The sequence below is a fragment of the Perca flavescens genome, chromosome 10 (genome assembly GCF_004354835.1).
Source record: "Perca flavescens isolate YP-PL-M2 chromosome 10, PFLA_1.0, whole genome shotgun sequence".
Classification (NCBI taxonomy): domain Eukaryota; kingdom Metazoa; phylum Chordata; class Actinopteri; order Perciformes; family Percidae; genus Perca; species Perca flavescens.
In genome coordinates this window covers 34,645,411-34,668,192 of record NC_041340.1, presented here as the reverse complement: position 1 = coordinate 34,668,192, position 22,782 = coordinate 34,645,411, and the positions used below count along the sequence as shown (strand labels likewise).

The 22,782-nt window shown below is 42.3% G+C and overlaps 2 protein-coding genes across 6 annotated transcripts in view; one reads left to right on the top strand and one right to left on the bottom strand.

Annotated features, from left to right (window-relative positions):
* The window catches only part of psd2 (pleckstrin and Sec7 domain containing 2), a 58,970-nt gene extending 52,677 nt beyond the window's left edge, over positions 1–6,293 (top strand). For all 5 annotated transcript variants that reach the window (XM_028589067.1, XM_028589064.1, XM_028589065.1 and 2 more), the window contains 5 exons: positions 132–202; positions 705–862; positions 1,504–1,648; positions 1,778–1,921; positions 3,242–6,293. In XM_028589067.1, coding sequence (XP_028444868.1) covers positions 132–202; positions 705–862; positions 1,504–1,648; positions 1,778–1,921; positions 3,242–3,472 — 749 coding nt within the window. In that variant the 3' untranslated portion in view covers positions 3,473–6,293. The remainder of the gene's footprint in view (positions 1–131; positions 203–704; positions 863–1,503; positions 1,649–1,777; positions 1,922–3,241) is intronic.
* Positions 6,294–15,708: 9,415 nt separating this feature from the next.
* Positions 15,709–22,504, bottom strand: purab (purine-rich element binding protein Ab). The gene has a single exon (XM_028588750.1). The coding sequence runs from the start codon at positions 22,417–22,419 to the stop codon at positions 21,574–21,576; it is 846 nt and encodes a 281-aa protein (XP_028444551.1). The 5' UTR covers positions 22,420–22,504; the 3' UTR covers positions 15,709–21,573.
* Positions 22,505–22,782: the final 278 nt, after the last annotated feature.

The following is a 22,782-nucleotide window of genomic DNA, read 5'->3' as shown; positions in this document are numbered from 1 at the left end:
ACACACACACACACACACACACACACACACACACGCACGCACATTTAACTGAAATGAACTAATTCCTAATAAATTATTGTAAAAAATATGACCTAAAAGTTTTTTTATTTCTTCGCTTCTCTCTCTTCCAGCCCCGAGGGGTCGACGTGGTTGGAAAAAGTTCTACGCGGTTCTGAAAGGGATGATCTTGTATCTCCAAAAGGTACCACACCTCATCCTCTGCTCTGTTACCATAGAAACACACATCCAGCACCGCTGTCATTGCGGTGGTGGTGGATGCTGCTAGGTGTGTGTGTGTGTGTGTGTGTGTGTGTGTGTGTGTGTGTGTGTGTGTGTGTGTGTGTGTGTGTGTGTGTGTGTGTGTGTGTGTGTGTGTGTGTGTGTGTGTGTGTGTGTGTGTGTTGGAGAGGGAGGGAGTGAGATAGATGGAGCATTAAAAGAGGAAATGAGGCATGGCTACTCTGTGTGTTTGTCTCCCCCTGCTGTAAGGCAGCAGTGTGATATTTTCACTACATTTTAAATTATGTGATGGACATCTAATCCTCAAATTTTTAGGCTTATTGTTTGATTTAATGAGGACTATTCCTCAGGATAAAGAGTTTAGTATACTCTCTAGATTCTCTGCTATAATAGACAAACAGACTGAAAAACATAAGACCTACAATCTCTGTATCTCCATTGGTTTTTTTCTGTTACTTACCCAGGATGAGTACAAGCCTGACGCCGACATTTCCGAGGTGGACCTGAAGAACGCAGTGCGGATCCACCACGCTTTAGCCACTCGTGCCACCGACTACAGCAAGAGAGCCAACGTCCTGAAGCTCAAAACCTCAGACTGGAGAGTCTTCCTGCTGCACGCCCCGTAAGTTGAATTTGAGACGTTTTCATTACGCTTCAAAAAACAATTAAGCCTCAAAAGTATAGGAAATGAGACAACTACAATGGAAGTTTCCATTTTTATACATATATGTTTTGAAATGTTTTCACGTTTTCAATGTATGGCATCGTCCAAAGATCCTGAAACTTGATCTTTTGGTTGGAGCTGAATTGATGGATGGACGGATCCATGGATTTTCTGCAGATTTTAAACAAATCAAATAAATAATAATAAAACTCAAAATGTTAACACATCCTACGTATGTAGCGCAAGAGTTGAGAAAGTACTTAATAAAGTCAATTGTAGCTAAAAAAGTGTCTTCCCTAATTCAACCTTTTATAAGAGTATTTTGTGATAACTAAATCCACTATCCTCTCAATTCTCAGACAGTGGAATTGTTTTGTGAATTTAGGCACGCAATGTCAAAAGAGACAATTACATTGTTTCAATTACATTCTGTGAATCGGAACAATTGTCTTTTTTTTCTGTCATGTTCTGCAGCCAGCTGAGTGTACCAGGCTTTTTCTTGTAGCCGAAACTGTGTTGATGAGTCGAACTACGTGTACGGCAATAGAAACAGTTTTCATTGTACTCACTTGCTCTCTCTCCCTTCACTCTCTTTCCAGTAGTGAGGAGGAGATGATGTCTTGGATCTTTCGGATAAACCTGGTGGCAGCGCTGTTCTCCGCGCCGGCCTTCCCTGCCGCCATCGGCTCCATGAAGAAATTCTGCCGGCCAATCCTGCCGTCTTCGTCCACCAGACTCAAACAGGTACACACACACACACACACACACACACACACTCACACACACACACACACTATTCTATTTTTGTCGGCTTGCATCTGATTGGCTGTTTTGGGGTTCTTCTGGTTTTTGTCCGGGCTGTGATTGGTGCAGGAGGAGCAGCTGCTGAGTCATGAGAGCAAGCTGAAGCAGATGAGCCTGGAGCTGGAGGAGCACCGGAAAAACTCGCCCTCAGTCGACCCCAAAAGCCGCGAGTGGGAGGAGTACCGGCTCAAGGAGCACTACCTCACGTACGAGGTACAGGCTATGAATAGCTTTAATTAATTTGTCTGTTTTTTCAGGTGTCATTTTTATTCTTTTTATGTTTTTTGTTTTTTTCAAGTTAAAGGTTCGCTAAGAGACCAAAAAACATGCCAGATGGCCAGTGTAAAGCGATAGCTGTTTTCCTTTCTTATCCATTCTATTATCATAAGTATATCATTCGTGATTTTGTATTTTGTTATTAGTAGCGAGGAAGATGTTCAGTTAACACACATATGAAATCTCATTATCAGACTTCATTGTTTTCTTCTAACCTATCCAACCAGCTACGAGACGAACCGTGACAATAAAACATTTGATTCGGCCAAAACAACATTTTTAAAATGGTAAACAAGGCAACATTGGGAATGCCCAACCAGGGACAAGAGTTGAGAATTAGCTCTAGCTATAAACTCTATATGCTGCGCATCAGTTACGGGCTTTGTATTGTCACTATGTTTGCTTGTATGGTCCCTGTTAAATAAATACATAATAATAATAAAAACGTACAATAATGTTAACATAGCCGTTTGCGAGTTCGCGGGCACGGTAAACATTTCCATGGTAACAGCGAGCTCCACCAATTGGAGACGTCACTGTTATGCTTAGGATTGTGTGTAGTGTAGTCTTTTTCCATGACATCGCGAATAAAACATGTTTTTCCTACAACGAGATATTATTATTATTATTATTGATATGATACGCAATTGTGGCTTCTACAGGGGTGTAAACCAGCGTTACACAACCTGGTGGCTTGTGGTCGGTCTACCTCGGATTAGTCTCGTATTGCCAGACCTTCCTCCACAGCGCTGCGGAGGAAGGTCTGGCTAGTCCACACATACATTCCGGGATGGGAGAAAAACGTGCTCTTGTTTATTGCCATTTCTTTAAACCAATCGTCTTGGACGGCGCCTCTGCAAAATAGCCTCGGGAAGGAACTTGTTTTGGTGGAACATGTGTACGTAGGAAGGCGAGCTCTGGAATTAAAATGGCTGTCGAGTGTGTGATGAGAATTGTACTAAAAAAAACGAAGATAAATATAATTTGATTGTTGGTGAGGGACCTCCGGCCGATAATTGAGGGACATCCGGCTGAACCTCCGGCGGCACCAGAACAATCCCGTAAATTAAACGTCATTGATGAAGACTATTCTCGGATGGTTAAGACAATATGGCTAATAATCAAAATTCTTATGGAGAGAATGAAAGGGACTTTCGCTTCCAGAACCACACTGTTGAGTTCTGTTGGATTCATTTTCTATTGGTCTCACTTTCTTTCTCTCACTTTCTTTCTCTCCCCTCCTCTCTCACTGAGCAGAAGACTCGGTATGAGACGTACATCAGCCTCCTGCAGGCCAAAATCCGCGCAGAGACGGATGACCTCGAGAAGATCGAGGCCAGCGTGATGGCCGGCCTGATCATGGAGGGTGGCCTGGCCGGCCGCGAGTGCCACCTCCGCAAGACGCAGTCCTCCCCGTCCATCAGTCAGGCTCAGGGCGGGCTGAACGGGAGGGCCGCTGGATGCACTGCCCCAGGACAGCGGAGCTGAGGGGAGGAAGGAGGACCAGTGACCCCAAAGCCCACCAAACAACATCCCTCCAAGCCAAACTAGCTTAATCCTCCCACATCTTACTGGGTTTTCTGTTAGTATTTAGTGTTTTGGGCTCCTCCGTTCCTCCTGTTGTACTTACGGTAAGAAGGTGGGTAGCAACAGGAGGCATGACTCACTGTCCTTCGTAGAATTGATCAACCCTGGTGATAAGTTTCTGTCCTTGAGCAATAGATGAAGAAGATGAAGAGCCCGTGCTCGAAGCCCGACAAGTGACCCTGCCAAACCTCAGACCTTTGAACTTTTACTATTGCACATTAAAATGATCATTAGTGTGATCACTATTTATAACGACATCATTAGTATTATTTTGAAATGAAACTCCGAGCGATGCACGTGTCTTTAGTTGAAATGTGTATTTAGTTATGAGCAGAGCTTTGAGTCATTCATAATGTCTTAGTTTAAAGCCAGAAAGAGAACAAAGAACAAGAGACGGACCGGTTTGCCTTTGTCCTCTGTCCTGTCCTCCAGGAGGCAGGCAGCGATTCAGATGGAGATGGTACTACTGTAGCATTTTGGCCTTTTTGTTTCCCGCTCGTGTTTACACACCCAGCCACTCACAGGCGTGTGTATGGACCTACGGTATGGGCGGAGTGTGGAGTGTGAAGATGCAACATATCTATCCCAGAGATACAAAAACTCTCCAAAAGAACTTCTCAGAAGGATCATGTCCCTGCCATGTATAGCATATTTATTTATTTATTTAATTCTCCAAACCTTTATTCACCCCAGGAAGGGTTTACACATTGAGCATGCTCGCTCTTTTTTTCAGCCATTTCCATTTGATGTTCATACATCCATTTGTAAGTGGCTGCCAAGAGGAACAGCCGTGGTTTTAACTGTTCACTAAGCTGCTCCATCGGAGGAACTGGAGGTTGAGTGCCTTACTCAAGGCCACCTTGACACTAGATGTTGAGGGATTTAGCGAGTGTTAGTCAGTCACTTGTCAGAGAGATCTGTGTCTGGGATTTCGAAGCTGCCGCTACCCCAAATACTGACATGTGTTCAATTATTCAATAATTCAATTATGTTTTTTTCCAACCAGTCAAATCTGAACTGAAGAGGATAACTGTATGTAACTGAATGAAAGCACTGTGCCATGTTCCGTTCTATCCCACAAACTACTCTTCTTATATCACGGCGGAGTGCACTGAGCTGATGTGTAACAATATACGGTTGGGTGTGAGGTTGCCGAACATCAAAGTGAAGGGCAGAACGGGAAGGTGTGGGTGGGAGACATACCGTATGAGTGGGTCAGCCGGTGTATATATGTGTGTGTGTGTGTGCACTGGCATGCTCTTTTTAAGCAGTTGAGCAGTTGTTGAAGCTGTAGGCCACAGGAAGAAGTAAATATAGCAGGTTCATGTTTTTCTATGAAGATTTTTGAGCATGTTTGGTGAGAAACAATCTGATGGCCTTCTGCTGAATAAGACTGCCATCACAATCAGGCCTGGAGCTCTCAAAAGCATCTTCAGCACAAAGGCAGACATCATCCTTTTGACAAAATATGTACCTTTAACTCCCAAACCAGAACATCTAACCAATATACAGTATGTTCTGATTTATAACATGTTACATGGACCTAATATAGCTTGCTTGGCCTTGTGTTAGGCATTTACTAGTTCCGGTGTATTCCTTTGATTGCCATCCTTCCTAACAGTTGAAGATGTTTTTGGGAGAGCAGGACCGGGCCTATCTTAGACAGAGACTGGCTTATTGGAGAGTGTAGCAGCAGGTCTGCTCCAGCTTAACATGATAAAGTCAAGAAAGCTGTCAGCGTACTGGGATGGAGAAGGGAACAGCAGCAAAACAACTCCACCAGCAGAGTAGCCATCAAAACATCCTCCACAAGGGGGAGGAGGAGGAGAAAAGACTTGTTTTCTAAGAAGAAGAGACTGCTTTGGTTTTCTAGGTAAGACGGTCTCTGCCAGCCAAGAACAAGCAAAACAGACATCCAGCACACGTTAGTCCAAACTGGGAACACAGCATATGAAGCCTGTTTCTAATGGGAGGAGGATGAGAGGATGTGGTGGTAGGGGTGGCGGTACCGCTGTTTGTGAGCACCTTAATTGATTCCAAGCCACACACATGCACACACCACACACCACACATTTTCTCTTTCTACGTAATTTGCTTATGACACAACTGTAGATCAGCGAGCTAAGTCCTCCCTCACTCGGCCTCAGTGTGGCACAGAAGCATGTTGACATAAACCAGAGCTGTGGATATCGACAGTATATGAAATCTTTGGCTCTGGACACAGCGCTTCTGTTGCTTCGTATATCATATTAATAGTGACTGAGAGGATCTGAGATCCTTTTGGGACTTGGCTGGACACCTGGAATCACAGCTTGAATCCTGGGACCGGATCCTTGCACAGACCAAAATGCTGAAGCGGAGCTGAGTTTTCAGAGAGGAAGTACCATTTTATAAAGCTGTATTGTTAGGATGAATAACTGCTTTCTTACAGGGAGACTTCCCCTTATAGTCACTTTGGCTGTTGTGCTAACCATTGTTTCCCAATGTTCTAGGGTAGGCCTGTGCTGTAATATAGGATTGTGAGAAAAAAAAAATATTTGTTGATTGTTATGTTTAATTTAAAAAATGAAAACTTAGGCACTTTGATGTCAGCATTGGATCTGTCTTTTTGTTTGTTTTGTTTGTATATCTGAACTGTTCTTTGACAGGATGCTTATACTATGTAAAGGACATATTTACTGAATATTTAGTCTGTGCTTCATAAAGTAAGCTTTTATACAGATGAATGTGATCGTGCTTTCTTAATATTTTTAACTCTGCTAAAAAAAAAAAAAAAGGTTAGCAGTTTGCTAACCTGGGTGACATCTATGATACTATATGATTATTAAATCCGGTATAAAACAGCTAGTTAACTAGACCAGTGGTTCCCAAAGTGGGGTCCTTGAGGGAGTTCCAGGGGGTCCCCAACAAAAAGGAGAATCATAAATTTTCACTCTAATTCCATCCATACGTAACACAATGATTGTGTTATGTATGGATGGAATTAGAGTGAAAAGTATGACTGTTTGGGTCATGGGTTTCCTACACTTTCTGTAATCAAGCATCTAAAAGCAAAACTCCTATCAGATGGGGGACCCTGGGATGAAAACTTTATGTGAAAATGTTTGGGAACCACTGAACTAGACCAAAGTCACAAGTGTACAAGTACCTAAAAGCAACAGCATCCAACCCATGTAAAAATTAATAATTGTTGTAGAGTTGAAACCCAAGTCAGAAAACTAGATTCACAAAACAGGCCTCTTATGATACAAATGATGTTATATGGCATACGTTATGTATCGTGCCATAATAAACTACATTAACGTCACAAAAAAAAAAAGCATTTGAAAGTCCGCACCATGAGACCTTTTAAAAACTGCATGGTGTAGCATAACACTAAACACACTGACAGTGGTATTACATTTGTGTGTATCAGTGCAGCATTCATATCTTTTGCAAAACAATGCGTGGAGCAGCTTCCAGTAAACGACAGTGTAACACATTGCTGTATCATCTCCCTGTTTTCTTTTAATGCATCAAACGTAAACTTAAAAGGCACCACCCTCTCGACCACTTCAATTCTCCCCCCAGGTGTCTTGCAGTATTTCTCCTGCATCAGCAGACATGTTGGAAGGGGCTCTGCTACAGCAGCTGAGAGATGCTGATCGCATTTTATGTCATGCTACAGACTGATACTTCCCAACAGTGAGCTGTTTTGACCTCAAAATGACTGATCTATAATTGCATGTTAGCTTCAAAACCGAAACACTGTGACCTTAAAAAATATATACAGTCAGGTCAATCAACTATAACTATAGCTAATTGACCTGACTGTATTTTTTTTTTGATTGATGGAACAAGATAAACAATTTATTTGTTTTTATTTAACACATAAGATCACTATATTAGCCTAAGAAGTTGAACATTTTATCAAATGGATGTCCTGTTCAACTGTCAGCATATTGGTATATCTCAGGCCATTATAGCACTGCTTTAGAATAAAAGAAAAATAAACATTTCTTTATCCATGCCATTCTTGCAAATAACCAAATACCTGATATGACTGATTTGATAAAAGCTTTTCGAGTGTATGTCCACCACCCTGATATTATTCACCTTGGACTACCATTTATTGTGATTTATGGTAGAGGAGATTCAATAATGAACATTTTGGGAATTAGCATTGGTCCACATTTTACACAAAATATGCAGTCATTTGTCTTGAGGACATGACAAACTGTAGAAGTGGGACAGGGAATGAAATATGTAATTTTACCTCACCATAGTAAGAATAAGATGACATAATTTAATTAGCTATCTAAAGAAAAGAGCTTAGAAAAACCAAGATAGCATGCTATCGTGCTGGCATATATTGGTCTTTTCTGGGAAAAAAAAGTGGGTTGGGAAAAGAATTTTGAGAAAAGAACTAAGCAGTATTTCATTTATTTACAACAGCAGCTTCTCTCAGTACCCGCTCAATTGTGCTAAAGAGTGCCTGTTACTTTAAGAAAGTGTTGCATTATGGATGGTTTTCAGCTGTAATGTTGCTAGGCTAGCAAGTTTTTATGTCTATCTTTTTAGCCCCAAAAGTCTCTAGTAAGCCCACATAACTTGCAAAATATTTTAGCCGGCTCCTGTTACATTTAAGTCTTTGCCGAAACAAAAAGTTGGGACGTCAAGCAGCTAACAAATATGGTGCCACTGAATGTCAAAATAAGGTCCAAAAGATGCTAACAGTCTGAGAAAGTTTTGTGTTCCTGAAACTGCTGGCAGTGTGTGAATATGTGACTGAACAACAGAATAAAGAAACTCCACAGAAGGGTAAGATTTATACTTTATTCTACTATGTTAAAAAACAATATGTTTAACTTTTGACAAAAGAAAGACAGTTGGAACCCTAAACCATGCTAGAGTGAGTGAGGTAGCAGCAGGAACAATTGTAGGCCTGTGCTTTTCCTACTAGCACAAGTGTTACTAATTACATGGCACTGTTCTATTTAAAGGTGCCCTGCCATACATACAAAACCGTTTTTACTTGCATTTTTTGAAATATGTTAGGTCCATATGTGTTTGTGTTATGTCGTGAATGTGAAAATGAACTGCTACCTCCTCTGTCAGCTCTAGCCACTGAAAAGAAATAAGCAGAGAAATCAGGCGAATTACAAAATCTGGTCAGTCTGACGTCATATTGCCTGAGCTCATTACTATTCATTAGCTCGCCCAGTTGGGCTGGGTAAAGGATTCTGACAGCCAGGCTCTCATTGGCTAGCTGTTAGCCAATCAGATTCAAACAGCTTAGCTTGTTGAATAGTAATGAGAACTGGCAGAAATCAAGCTGGGTCTTCCTGTAGGCTTTCTATACCACGCTAGAATGGCTTGAAACAAGGTAACCAAGGCATTTTTTCCACAAAAAAATTTCCAGAGTCCATGGTAGAACTTCAGACATTAGCACAAAGTCATGAAATACGTGTGGCAGGGCACCTTTAGAGGAGCAGTGTGTAGGATTTAGTGCTAAGGTCGCATCCGGCTTGTGAGATGCGTCTCTGCTGCCGCCATCTTGATCCGGAGGAAGACCCGCCGTTGTGAACATAAAGACTCACAGAAAGAGGCAGACTTTTGTGCTCCTCCTTTTGCATGTTCATTCGAAACACCAATAGTAAGCAACATGAAATAACATTATACAGATAAAAGGATATTTAACATTATTTTACTGTTACGAACGTGTTGAATTTGAATTTTAAATCACAAGAAGTATATGTTAATCCTTCTTTTAAGCATAACATCAAGTTACTGTCCTGATACTAAATTAAGCTAACGCTAGCTTATGTCAAGTAAAGTATTTTTTATTGAAGTAATTATTACATATCAGTAAGATGCTGAAAATGATGTTTGTCATGTTATGTGTGTTATTCAAGCTGCAGCTTGTAGACTGAACTGCAGTTCCTTGAGTGGCCGCTTGAGGCGAGTCAATCCCCATAGACCATGGATGTATTATGTTTAACCTTCCTGTTGTCCTCGGGTCAAATGTGGGATTCTTTCAACAAATTGTCCCAAAAAAATAACGTGGATGGTTCATACAACGTTCTTTAGCGTAAAATAAATGATCAGTTCAATTCTTTCAATTCATTTGGGTATTTTATAAATGATCAGTTCAATACTTTCACTTAATTTGGGTATTTTATTAGATTTTATAGCATTTGAAAAATAAGTGACAAAAATGCTTCAAACACGTGGGAAAAAAACAAGAAAAACTTTTTCAGAAAAGACATCAGAAAAAGTGACAAACTTGTAAAAAAGTGACAAAAAAGTCATAAAAAGCTTCAAAAACTTGATTTAAAAAAAACCCCGTTAAAAACATTAATAAAAATGTAACTAAAATCGACAAAGACATCGGAAAAGGTGGCAAAAAACTTGGGGAAAAAAAGCTTCAAAACGTCAAAAAAGCCACAAAAGTGTCGAAAAAGAGGTTTTCATTTTGACACAGAATGACAAAAAGCTGCGTGATCGACGGGAAGACAACACGAGGGTTTAAAATCCCAAATTCACAACAGAAATAAACAATTTTACAGCCTGGTACCAAAACTGTCCAAAAACGGTTTTGGTCTCTAAAGCTAATATCCCCTTTCATGACAACTGTTTAGGGGGGTGGACGTTTAAATAACTCACCCATTTAAATAAAACGAAGCCTTTAAAGCCTCACGGGACGATTTTGAATAGAGGGCAGAGAATTTAAAAAAAAAAGTTGGAGCATCGCCCTTATCTCCCACTCTATCCCCTCTGATATCACTACGGTAGGCTACTGCTTAAACCACAAGCTGGAAGCATGCTTGACCACGCCCCCCCGGTTTGCGCTTGGCAAAGAGGTACAGATGTCCATTGTTTGTTTACAGCTATATGAGATAACAGTTTAACCTCTGCTTTCTAATCTGACGCATCACACTCCTCTGTTATGGTGTGGGGGTCATTTCAGTAAATTTACTCACTAACATTGTTGGGGAAACACAATAAGCATGCAAACTAAATGCACACATCCTGCATTACTGCATTACTTCAAATACTAAGTTACTCCTAATTCACATGAAATAAAACAATAAAACATTGAGACCATTCAACAAAGCACACTGGGTAATAATCAATCGCCAATCGCGGTACGGCTGTTTTGGGAGGCAATAGACAGACGGTGGTGGAATAATTCAACTAAAATGTAACCGTGAACAATCAGTGTTCGATTTACAGTCTGTTGAGATGGCTTTCCAAACGCAGCGCAATCACACCATAAAACGTTAAGACACGTTAAGAAAAAAGATCCGTAATTTGCCGTAATCCAATGACACGAAAAAAAAGTAATCCACAGCGATCAGTAGATCCACAAAAAATGACACGGTTTATCCAGCAAGGCCTACGCGTGTCACGTTGCCCGGCCAGCTCCAAACAGGTGAACGAGGCCTCTCCACTTCGCCGTTTAAACAAAGTGGAATAAACGTGTTACAGTCCAAATTTACACAAATTTACACAAAACGCGCAATCAAGCTGACAACAAATGTATGGCATTTAGGAAACCTTTTTAGGACATCTTGGCATGGCAAGATCCAGATTTTTTTTTACTAAAGCAGTATATGAAATTAGATGTATTACATACCACCATTTAGTTGTTTTGTGTTATTTAAAATATTTATAAAATATCTGGTCAAGCCAAACGTAGGCCTAATTATTCCACTCATTTTTTAAACAATGCAATTACCCTTTTCAGCCACCAGGGCGGCAGTGCCCCCAGCAAACTCCACATATGCGGTCAGACCCATCTGCTAGGGTGCTGATGGGGGGCCGAGACTAATTTCCACAACATGCGTAATGGCTGCGGACCGGCTCCGCTGCGCGTCTGCTGCGTGCGCCGCCGTCCGTCAATACCCACCAGGTCCGGATTTGTTGCGGAACGGCTGCGGCCATGACTGACAGCTGTAGTCACGAGGCCCCCCAATTCACGTAGAATAGAACCACAAAACCAACAACAGTTAGTTTCCATCCAGAGGAGAGGGGAAACAGCTCTGTGCTGTGTTTTCGAGGTGTAGTGCAGGGAAATATGATCCGCCGTGAGCACGGTGTATTTTATTTTGAAAATTAACCGGATGTTTATTTTGTTTCTGTGCTCGACTTCCTGTCCCGCCCTATCTGCCGTGTGCCGAATTGCTGCGGAGCTCTCCGGCGTCCGGCAAAAATAGAAGCTCTGCGTATCTGCTCCGGAGGACTGCGGACCGCCGGAGCTGAGCCGGAGTCGGAACGCAGCCGTTCTACAACCGGTGGAAATGCAAACATTGACTTTAATGGAAACCTAATGACTCCGCCGCCGTTCCACAGCCGTTCTGCATCTGGTAGAAATCCCTGGTGAGAGCTACACTTTGCAAATGTTGCTCTTTTCATGAAGTTGGGTGACCCTCCTTCCCAGAGTAAAAAATGTTGGGCGACCCTCCCCCAGCAAAGAATAAAAAGACATGACCCTCCCCTATTTTCCTCCGGTGGTCCATTCCATAAATACCAAACGGTCCCTAAGCTAGTAAAATAGCATAAGCTAGTTACAATGTAGTCCTAATTAATTAATTAGTAACACCTGTGCTTGTCCTGCTGTGACATGCCTGTAATGCTGCGTTCCAGGCAACTCGTAACTCGTGTTTTCACAACCTTCTACCCATGAAAGTGCCCTGGAACGGCAGTCAAACCCCTAACTTACTCCCCGTGAACTCATTGTACTCCAGGTTACAGTAGGTTACAGTTAATGGCGATTAACGGTGAGAAATAGAAATAAATATACATAAGTAGGCAACGTAAAGTAATTTCGAACATTTTAATCAAAACAATACACATACGATTGTGTACAACTGCAGGTTATGTTTATCAAATGACTAGAAATCGCTAGTATCAGCTAACGCTAGCTAACGTCAATGTTAGGTAGCTGCTGGCTAACGCTAGCCAACTCTAGCTAGAAGGGTTTGTGGTGACTTTGCCTGGAACGCTACCAAGTCGTACGTTACGGGCTGTCTGGAACGCAGCATGAGAAGGCCTCTTTTTAACAAATTATTTATTTATATAAATTCATTTTATAATTATTTATTATATTAATTATTTCGATGTTTTATAAATTGTAATTTTATACTTAAATTATGTCTTATCCACAAAAAGGTCCTTATCCAAAGGGGGTTTGGGTTTTAATTAGCATGGTCTCATCTTCTTTTCATTATAGTAACCTGCTCTGACATTCCAAAAAAGGCTAAGCTAGTTTGCCAGCTAGCTAGTTTAACAAAAGGATCCGCATGGTTATTTAGCGGCCAGACACATTACGTTGTTGAACAGACACCTACACATTGTTTAATGCCTTTTGTCTTCATATTGCGTCTTCGGCAACATGCCTTGTGCCTAAAGGGTGTTTGTGATGCTACCACTGTGTTTCGAGTACAGTATGTTTCTGCTCCTTACGTTTTTAAATAACCCCAGCAAGCTTATAACACAGCCAATAGATAAAACCAAACTGTGCAAATCTTATTTGCCATTTCAGTATCCCTTTATAGGCTGTAATTGCATTAGTTTGATATAGCACAGATGACTGCAAAAAGTCCACAAAATTCAAAAAGGAGGGACTGTATTCTTCAAATGAAAAAGATACCTTCCGAGAACGTTAAGATATAGCTTATATATAGTATATATTACCACTATGCTATTGCCAGTGTAATTACTGAAGAGTCACATTTAAATCAGCCTGTTAGGTGTCAGACAAGTCAATGCTTGAAACTTCTGTTTACTTCAGAAATGCATTCCTACTAAACATGTTTGTTCATTATTGTGCACTGCAGTGTTTAGGCAATAATATTATCACTGAAATTACATTGTGGTTAGAATTTGTACATAAAAAAACCCCCACCTTTCTTTATCAATCCCTTCCCTTCGAATAACCAAATACCTGATATCACTGATTTGTTAAAAGCTTTTTGAGTGCACTGTCCACCCTGATATTATTCACCCTGGACTACCAATTATTGTGATTTATGGTAGAAGAGAATTCAATAATGAGCATTTTGGAATTCATTAAATTGAAATTTCACAATCTTAGCATATTTGTTCTCACAACTCTGACTGTTGTGCAAGTCACTGCCACTAAATCAGCTGGTTATAATTAGAGATGGCCCGATACCACTTTTTTGCTTCCCGATACCGATTCCGATACCTGAACTTGCATATCGGCCGATACCGAGTACCGATCCGATGCCAGAGTGTCATATATTTCATTATGTTTTAACAGCTGTATAGTACTATCCCTGTATGGATGTGATATGATTTCTACCTTTGTTGTCGGTCTGGCTCAGGTTAAACTCTTTGTGAAACATGAACAAACACAAACAATGAATGCCCCAGAACTTTCTTTTATTCTCCAGTTTGACAGTCAGTTATAACGGAAAAAGAACATAAATAAACTACTTTAATGTAGATTTTCTTTAGGGCTTTATTACGTGGTATCGGATCGGTGCATAAACTCCAGTACTTCCTGATACCGATACCAGCGTTTTAGGCAGTATCGGAGCTGAACATCTCTAGTTATAATATTTGGTTCACAATACCTGACAATGTAATGCAAGGTGCTATCAGGTGTTATTGCTGTTTGTGCACTGACCCGTTGTCCCCCGCAGGCTGAAAAAGCCTCACCTGGCCGATAACAGTTAATACTGTTCTGTCAACAGCGTGTCCTCTTTCCTGCCGTGGTAACAATCTGGTACTCTACCTTTGATTTCCACGTGGAAGTCAAAAGCAGATGTCTGGAGCGCTGTTTTAAAATCTGATCTTTGTATCCGTCCACTGTTGTTACCCTCCTGTTGTGTTTGTGCAATATTTATTCATTAGTATACAGAATCTTTCCCAAGACAGATGACTGGGGGATAAGGTTTAAATGATTATAGGTTTAGCAGAGATGAATGAAATAAACTCAAACATAGGGCTAGGTTTGTTTGAGTGATCTGATATTGATTAATGAAATCCAGAAAATCGATTTTTAATATATGCCTTTTCACCATGGATGTGGTACTATAAAACTGACTTTTTTGGGGTTAATCATTAACGTCAACGTTAACCTTGTGCGTTATGAAAAATTTGTGGTTTGCTTTTTGCTTCTTGCTTGCACAATTTACAGCATAGGTTCTCTGAGAATCTCTTTTCTATTGAAGCAAAACTTAGTCTGGCTATCAGCAGACCAAGCTCAATCTTTTAAGATTGAACATTAGTCTGGGGAGTCTGCTCAGTATTTTCTACTGCACAAAAGGCGTGATCAACGGGCATAGTTCAAATGACTCTGTACGCACTTGGATAGTCCTTCAACCAATCAGACCAACGATCCGGGTGACGTACTTTGCAGAGCCAAGCAGAGCGAAAGCCGGTCTGTAGTAAAACAAACAAAGAAAGCTGGTCGGTAGTAAGGCAAACACATCCTTCTTTTGTAGGAATTGTTCCAGGGCAAGTTTCTGTTCCATTTTCAGGGAAAACTTGCCTTTGAAATCTTTTAAAACAGCAGCGACAGCGGCATCAACAGGTTGCTGCGCTTCGGTGGCCGCCATGTTGAATGTAAACAAGAAGCTGCTTTGTCGCTTCTCTATCGTCATCGTGTTAAACCCGCCAATAGGTGGATAAGCCAGTTTGTGATTGGTTCCCGCAAATTTGTAACGGAAGCAGGATAGATAAACATACAGGTCTCCAGCCCAAGCTGCAGGGAGAAATCAAATCACCGGCAGATCGGGCTGCGTTTACCCAGTCTAAGCAAAACTGGTATTGTAATTGAAATTCCCCTAAACTTATTGATATTGAATTGGAAATCTAATCGAATCAGGACCTTGGTAATCAGAATCAAATCGATTTGGGAAATCAGCGATACCCAGCCCTACTCAAATAATTGACATCCGATTGACGCACGGTCATTCTATATACGATATCTTAATCAACTGTACTACTGTACTACTGTGTTCATTTATGTATCCAAACAGTGTTAATTAACATAAAGATAGGAATAAGTCTTTTGAAATTTGGGCAACAGATAATGAACATTCAAATATATTTCTTTCAGTTTTATTAGGCCCATTCCTAATGAAAAACTGTAGCGCTGAGACATTTGTGCAGAGACAGGGACATGTGGAATGACTTTTTATTGCGCAATTAGTCATTTTTCAGACAACAAGGCTCCCCCAACATTAAAACAAACGGCAACGTACAAAACAGCACACCTTTTTTTGCCATCAACGGAAATTTAATAAGGTAGTGAGAGTACATAACAGAAAGTAATGAAGTTTAAGGACGCAAGTTATGATGATGTTGAGATGTATAGGATAAGCTTGATGTCAAAGCCAAAGTAAGCACCATCGTCATGTAGTCAGGAAAGGCCATATTTCAATAAGAAATATTCTAGAAGGGGTGAGGAGAGGTTAAACATTATACAAGAGGGTTGTTATCACAGTTTTCAGACATTTTTACCAACTAAAAAAACAATATCGGTGTAGCACTACTTTATCATGCAATTTACTTTAGTAAACCTTCTGACACACAGACAAAATATACTTCAATAAGTAGAACTCAATACATCTCTGTCCAGCAATAGTCACAAAGCCTGTAATTTATACTCTTTGAATGTGAGATCCCTATCAAAAATAATATGCAGATTTTTATTTTTCTTAATATATCTAAAGTGCAAGTATTTATCCATTTTTATTCAATGCTTTCTGTAAGTATAAAATACAAAGGAAAAAAACAGCAATATGTTTTTCCTGTTTACATGTTATATTTTTCTGAAAGGAGGATCATCATATATAACAAACCATATATATATATATATATATACACACACACACACACACACACACACACACACACACACACACACACACACACACACACGCCACAGATAAAATATTTTTGAAAGATACAACATATTATCTCATATGGGGATGGTAAAGGGATTTAGACCAAACAGTGACATGGGATATGTTCATTGTGCATTGACCCCCACCCCTTACAATCCAGGATCCATTTCCCAACATCTTCAAAACATTTGAAAGAATGTCTTTGTAACCATACACAATAGTAGCCTGTACAGTCTGCGAACACGATGGACCCTACTACTCGGTGCAAGAGCAAAAAGAAGACGTGCTGAATGAGCTCCTCTGTCACTGGTTTGTGGTGAGTCATATAGTGCTCGGCTTTGACCAGAGTCTGCCATTGGCTGTGTGATCAACCAGGAACTCTGAATGGCCAATGAAAGACTACAACACTGAAACCAGAAACAGAGCAGATTTGGTTGTCTGAAACACCGTGTGGAAGTCAGCTTCAAGTCAGTAATTGTGGAAGTTAGTCATGTACATGTGGCTGTTTGAATGCAGTCAGAAACGTGAATAATCTCCCTGCTTAAGACAGGAGGAATAAGAGCCTACAGCTGGAGCCATCATAGCAGTCTGACTTTGAGTACATGCGACAAGTAGCTACTGCTGCACTTTTGAATAACGATTCATTTTTTTTCTTCTATTTCCGTCAGTTGAAATGTGTGAGGAATGGTCTGGTCACCTGTTGTTTGAGCAACAACAAAAATAAACTCTACTGACTAAAATTTGACAAAATGAACAGTGTAGTAATAACAGACGAAAGGCAGGATTACATCATGATTAAGGATTGCTACGATGGCTGCCGCTGTATAATAAATCAGAACATCATTCTCGTCAATGCTAAGCAGCTTCAGTGCGCCGTCACCCATGTGCACTAAACGTAGCCAGAGCCACCGAGGAAAGCACACAGCGTGACCACTGACGCTTTTCACAAGAATCCCCCCCCCCCCAAAAAAAATCTGCCTCCCTTTTTGCATTTGAGTCCCAGAAGTGGATGACGTGGGCACAACATGGCTGATAGGTCACTACGGATTTTGCTGTGCCACTGGGTGAGCTCTCATAAACGGAGAAATCAGATTTGATCACACTGAGTTCAGCAACATTACAAGTCCCCCCCTCTTTTTCTCTATAACTCAGATAGAACTGCGACCCAAAATGGACAAGTCGTGTTTCACAACAGAATCGTTCTGCTCTAAAAGCACAACCGACCCAGTAGCACCTGGCGATGACAAAACGATTTTTAATCTTTAAAGAAACATGTGCGTTTCACAGAGTGAGGCATTCACAAAGTGAACTTTATCAGCAGGTTTAGGCTCTCCATATATTTGGCCATTAGAGAAAGAGAGTGTTGTATTTCCAGTCTTCATGTAGCAGGAGCCTCCTGGAGGCCTAAATTGAATCAAGCTAAAGCTAGAACACTTTGGGGAATAAGTGCTGTGTCACAACAGAGAGTCCAGAATCATGTTGAACTCGGGTTGACCTCACATGTTCGTTGGTGGGCACATACTCCAAGGTGGCTTGTATGCGTGTTAGAAATGGATATGGCTTTCTTTATAATTCAATGGGCAGCACGTAGAAATGTAGTCATCACTGCAAGAGGGGAAAGAGACTTCCTGTTCTTCTCCAAAAACGGAGAGAAAAGTCCTAACAGGATCTGTCCGGTCAGTAGGTCAGGGCAGGCTGCTGCTGCTGCTGCTGCTAAGCCCCTACAGTGCAGTGCCAGGCTTCATCAGGCCTTTCACCAGCACTCAGAGACAAACCTAGGCCAAAACGTCCTGCGTGGAAACAGATGGCTTTTTCTGGAACATTTTTCTGGGCTCTATTGCAGCGACCATGCCCAATCAAACACAGATCAGCTCTTCTTTTTTTTTTTTAAACCAAGGAAGATTCTACATGACTTCTGATACTGTTTCAGCCCAGGTGTGCTTTGGGGAATTCTGCTTCAGTCTAGCCTCAGCTTTCCCACATGTCTGGCAGGCCCAGTCTGTAACTGCATTAGCAGCTTTTATCCAGCTGAGCCTGCAATCCATGCAGTCTGTGTTTCCCCTTCATGTCACCTAGGCAGCACACCACTTGCTCAGTTGCAGGCCAACCTGTTTTAAATAAAGCTGATAGGTGAACTAACCACTTGGAGCACATCGATAGTTAACTAGCATTTCAGTGTAAGCTTAAAAGTCGATTGGGTTTGAAAAGAAGGAATGGCCTGTGTGTGTGACGGAGCGTAATTAAGCATCGGGACTAGTTTAACTGCAAATACAATGAGCCAGGGCCTTTCTTTACGCTTTGAATCATGAGCTGGGAAAGAGGAGCAGACCTGAGATCAGAGTCTGCCCACATAAGAGAGAAGGATTGTGATCCTCATTGTAAAAACAACAACAAGTTCCTCTGTCCTTTGGGTCAGTTGCAGCCGATCACTGTTGCCGAGCTCGAGTGAAACCGCAGACAAGCAAAAATCGTAGTTCACCTGTCCTGCGGTCGGCACTCCCAGGCGAGAAAGAGCAGTCGCACTCGGGCTCCAAACACACAGTTTCCTGGCTACTGGTGACAGTAGGCCTTGTGCTGTTCTAGACACCATTCCAAATACTTTTGAGGCCTCCCAAACACTCAGATAGCGACAAGAGGCCTCAACGGGGAGAGAGAGTGTATGTGTGTGTGTGTGTGTGTGTGTGTGTGTCAGCTACCCCTAGACCCGAGCCCCAAGATACTATTCAACTTTCAACAGTCTAGGCCACTGCAGAGAGGCTAACAGTTAGAGGTTGTTGACTGTCTGTGTTGTGTGTGTGTGTGTGTGCGTGTTGGGGGAGGAACATAGAGGAAAAGGGTTTTTCTCTGGGGTGACTCCATAGGGGGACGTAAAACACCCAAGCTAGTCTACGCGCACTGATAAGACGGACAAGGCAGCCTACGTCTTTACAGAACATGACAGGAAAAATATCTCACTACTAGTCTGACTTTTTTTTCCCACTTTGAGCAAGTGCTTGAAAAGAAAGACTTCACATTTCGGAAATTTAATGCAGATGCATCAACCTCATCGTCATGCTTTTGAATATCTACTGATCACATAGCCTATACATTTTTTCGTCTTTTAATAGGTCTATACACGTGATACAATGCCGCGATTGGCACGCACACAATATTGCACACTAATATGAAATGTCCTACACTAGTCAGTGGCGTCCTCTCTGCCTGTGAGGGAGAAACCTGACACGTTTTGGACAACATAATGTCGAGAAAAGAACTTTGAAGGGACAAAGAAGAAAGAGAAAAAAAAAAGCATCAGAAGAAGAATAATGCAAAGTGACATATTCTGAGTGGCGAGGCCCCAAAGAAGCGATCAAGGGGCTGTAGCACCATAAAGAGATAGATACACCCTCGGCCCTCTGCACTGATAGGCCTCTACATCCACGGGACTGCGCTCAGACTGGCTGCATGGCACGGCCGGCTGGCCTGCCTGGCTGGCTGGCTGGCTGACTGCCTGGCTCTTTAACCGCATCCACCTCAGCTCTGACAAATAGCCTCATCCAGCCACTCCTGATTTCCTTATTTTTGTTGCCGCTGTTCTTCTTTTTTTTTATTCTTTTTTTTTAACATGGTGCATATGGTGTGCAAAACCACCCGTAACAACTCCAACAATCTCCACGCTGACACCCAGTGGTACATCCTGGGTCGTTGTCCTGTTCCAGGGAGAACCATCTCTACTCTGTGAGAGGCCACCAAGGCAGGGGTGCTGCTAGGGATTCTGGGCTCCAGAGTGCCCCCCTCCCCCCCCGCTGATTTTAAAGTGTATGTACGACGACGACGGCTTCTCATCTTTCTGAAAGGGCCAGCTCTGTTTTCTGTCCACTATCACTGTTGGTCCCCGAGCTCCCAGCAGCTTACTTTTGGTGTTGCCACCCATGCTCCATGCACCACAGGGGTGTGAATTAACGCAGCCCTGGCAAGTATATATTTCGGCCTACATAACAACACTCGTAAATGAAAACGCACAGCGGTCGAGGTCACAGACCATCCACGTGAGAACACGTAAACGAGTGGAGTGTATAAGGCACGGGTCGTAATGACGTCAGAGAGGATGCGTTGCATCGCCGCGCTGACGCGTCTTTTCTTTTTTTCCGCGCCTTGCGCTCCCACAAGTGGACCTTATTCTTTTGCATCCCCCCCCTCCCCAGAGGAAAAAACAACAAAGTCACAAGAAAAAACTTAACCCACAGAAAACGTGGGCATCTTAATAAGGATTTTTTTGTTGTTTTTTTACAACTGATTCACAAAATCATAATTAGTACATCTAAGTTAGCACTTTTTTTCATTTAAGTTTATATGGACATGGTGCAGGAGGGTTGATATTTAATATAGTAGCTCAGAGATAGATTTATCCCATTTGTTTTAGGTGCACAAAATAGGCTATTTATCTTTGAGTCTCAACCTTTCCATAATGGCATGATAGAAATGCTTTCATTAGCCTACTAGGTTTTAGGTCAAATTAAAGACTATAGCCTACTTTGCCAAACTTCTTTTCAAAACATGAGCCTACACACATGCTGTCAGGTGTTTACAGGCCTGTAGTGCTGCGTTCTGCAATTCATACACTTTTAGAGCGCTTTCATATTTATTCTGCGTACCTTTAAAATAAACTATACATCTGGTATCTGATTTTGGTTTTGTAAAGTCCATAATATACTCTTTGTGCTGATGTCAAATATTTGTTCTACATGAAGACCGTCGTTTTATATAATAGACCTCTGGTTTTGATTAAATCTTAGTATAGCTATTACCAGTTTGAAAACATTTAAACATTTTTTTTTCGAAATAGCTTTGATGTGTGCAAAATCTGTCGTTTGATAGAGATATAAACACTCATGTTCATTTAAATCAAGTAGGAAAAGTTCATATCTTACAGTTCAATCCTTGATAGCAGCGGCTTACTGTTACATGGGTGGTAAGTGGGGTGACATCCAGTAAAATGAGCGGAGGAGACAGCAGAGGTGCTGCCATGTCTGTGGAGGTTGTGTGTGTGGGGTGATTCCCTTGGAAATTCTCTTTCTATTGTACAGTTCAAAGTCTCCTTTTTCTCTCAGAGTTCAGTTTAGTCTTTGTTGTTTTATTTCTGCTCTCCTAATATCCGCGTCAGTCATCGTCGCCGTCATCGCCGCCGTGTGGGCCCTCAGGTAGCAGTTCGGAGGCCCGTTTCTCTCTACTCCTCTCCTGGATCTTCCTCATCTCCTCCGCGTATTTACAGAAGGTGTTGCCGAATTTGGACCACACTTTGCACGGAACCGTAATGGAGTTCCGGTACGTGGGCTTCACCTCGCTGACCCGCATGAAGACCCCGTACTTATTGGAGCCCACGTCAAAGAAGAAGCGCTTGTTGTCGACCGTGAGCGAGGTGCCCTCCGGGAGCTCCGCCGGCTCCTCGTCCACGCCGTAGTCGTCGATGAGTTTGGCCAAAGCGTCGCGGAACTCGATGAGACCCTGCGCCGGCAGAGCGATGGTCTGGCCTTGCGCGCTTCCCAATCCGGGCCCCCGATTAACGGTCTGTCGGATCCTTAGGAACCGCCCCCTCTGGTTCTCTTTCAGATCCATGTAATATTTCCGATTCTCCCGCACCAGGAATTCGCTCTTGAGCGCCCGCCGGGGCTCATCCTGCACTATGTCCGGGTTGGACGGGCCCAGCTGGGCGTAATGTTCGATAAAGTCCCCGAGATAATCGCGGAACTCCACAGCAACCGACATGGAGAGAGTGAGGCGGCTCTTGTTTCCCCCAGCCCCGACCTCGGCTATCTTTAGGAAGCGGCCTTTAACATTCTGCTTCACGTCAAGGTAGAAGCGCTTGTTCTGGATGTCGACGCGCTTCGAAGCAAGCTCCTCGGTGTCGTGCTGCAGCCGGGACATGGCACCCATCGCACCCGGGGGCAGCGAGCCGGGGCCTGCGGTGGGCCCTCCGTGGTCACTGCCACTGTCTCTGTCCGCCATGATGCTGCCTCCCTGCTTTACCTTCCACCGTCTCCCTCTGCCTGCTGCAACCTCGACTGCCAGTCAAACCACTCCGCCGCTCTATCGCGAGACGAGAGAGGAGAAGAGGGTGAAAAAAAGTAACTGTAGTTTGTGTTACTGTAGTTCTCGTAGCAGGCTGCGTTCAAGACACTCGCGCTGTTTTTACAACGTTTCACAGAATCTTCACTTCAGCCTTCAGTGTAGCCGTATATTGCAACTGAAAGTTAACCCCCACCCATGTGAGCCTAAAACACTGCAGTCCTAACATATAGATAGATAGATAGATAGATAGATAGATAGATAGATAGATAGATAGATAGATAGATAGATAGATAGAGATTA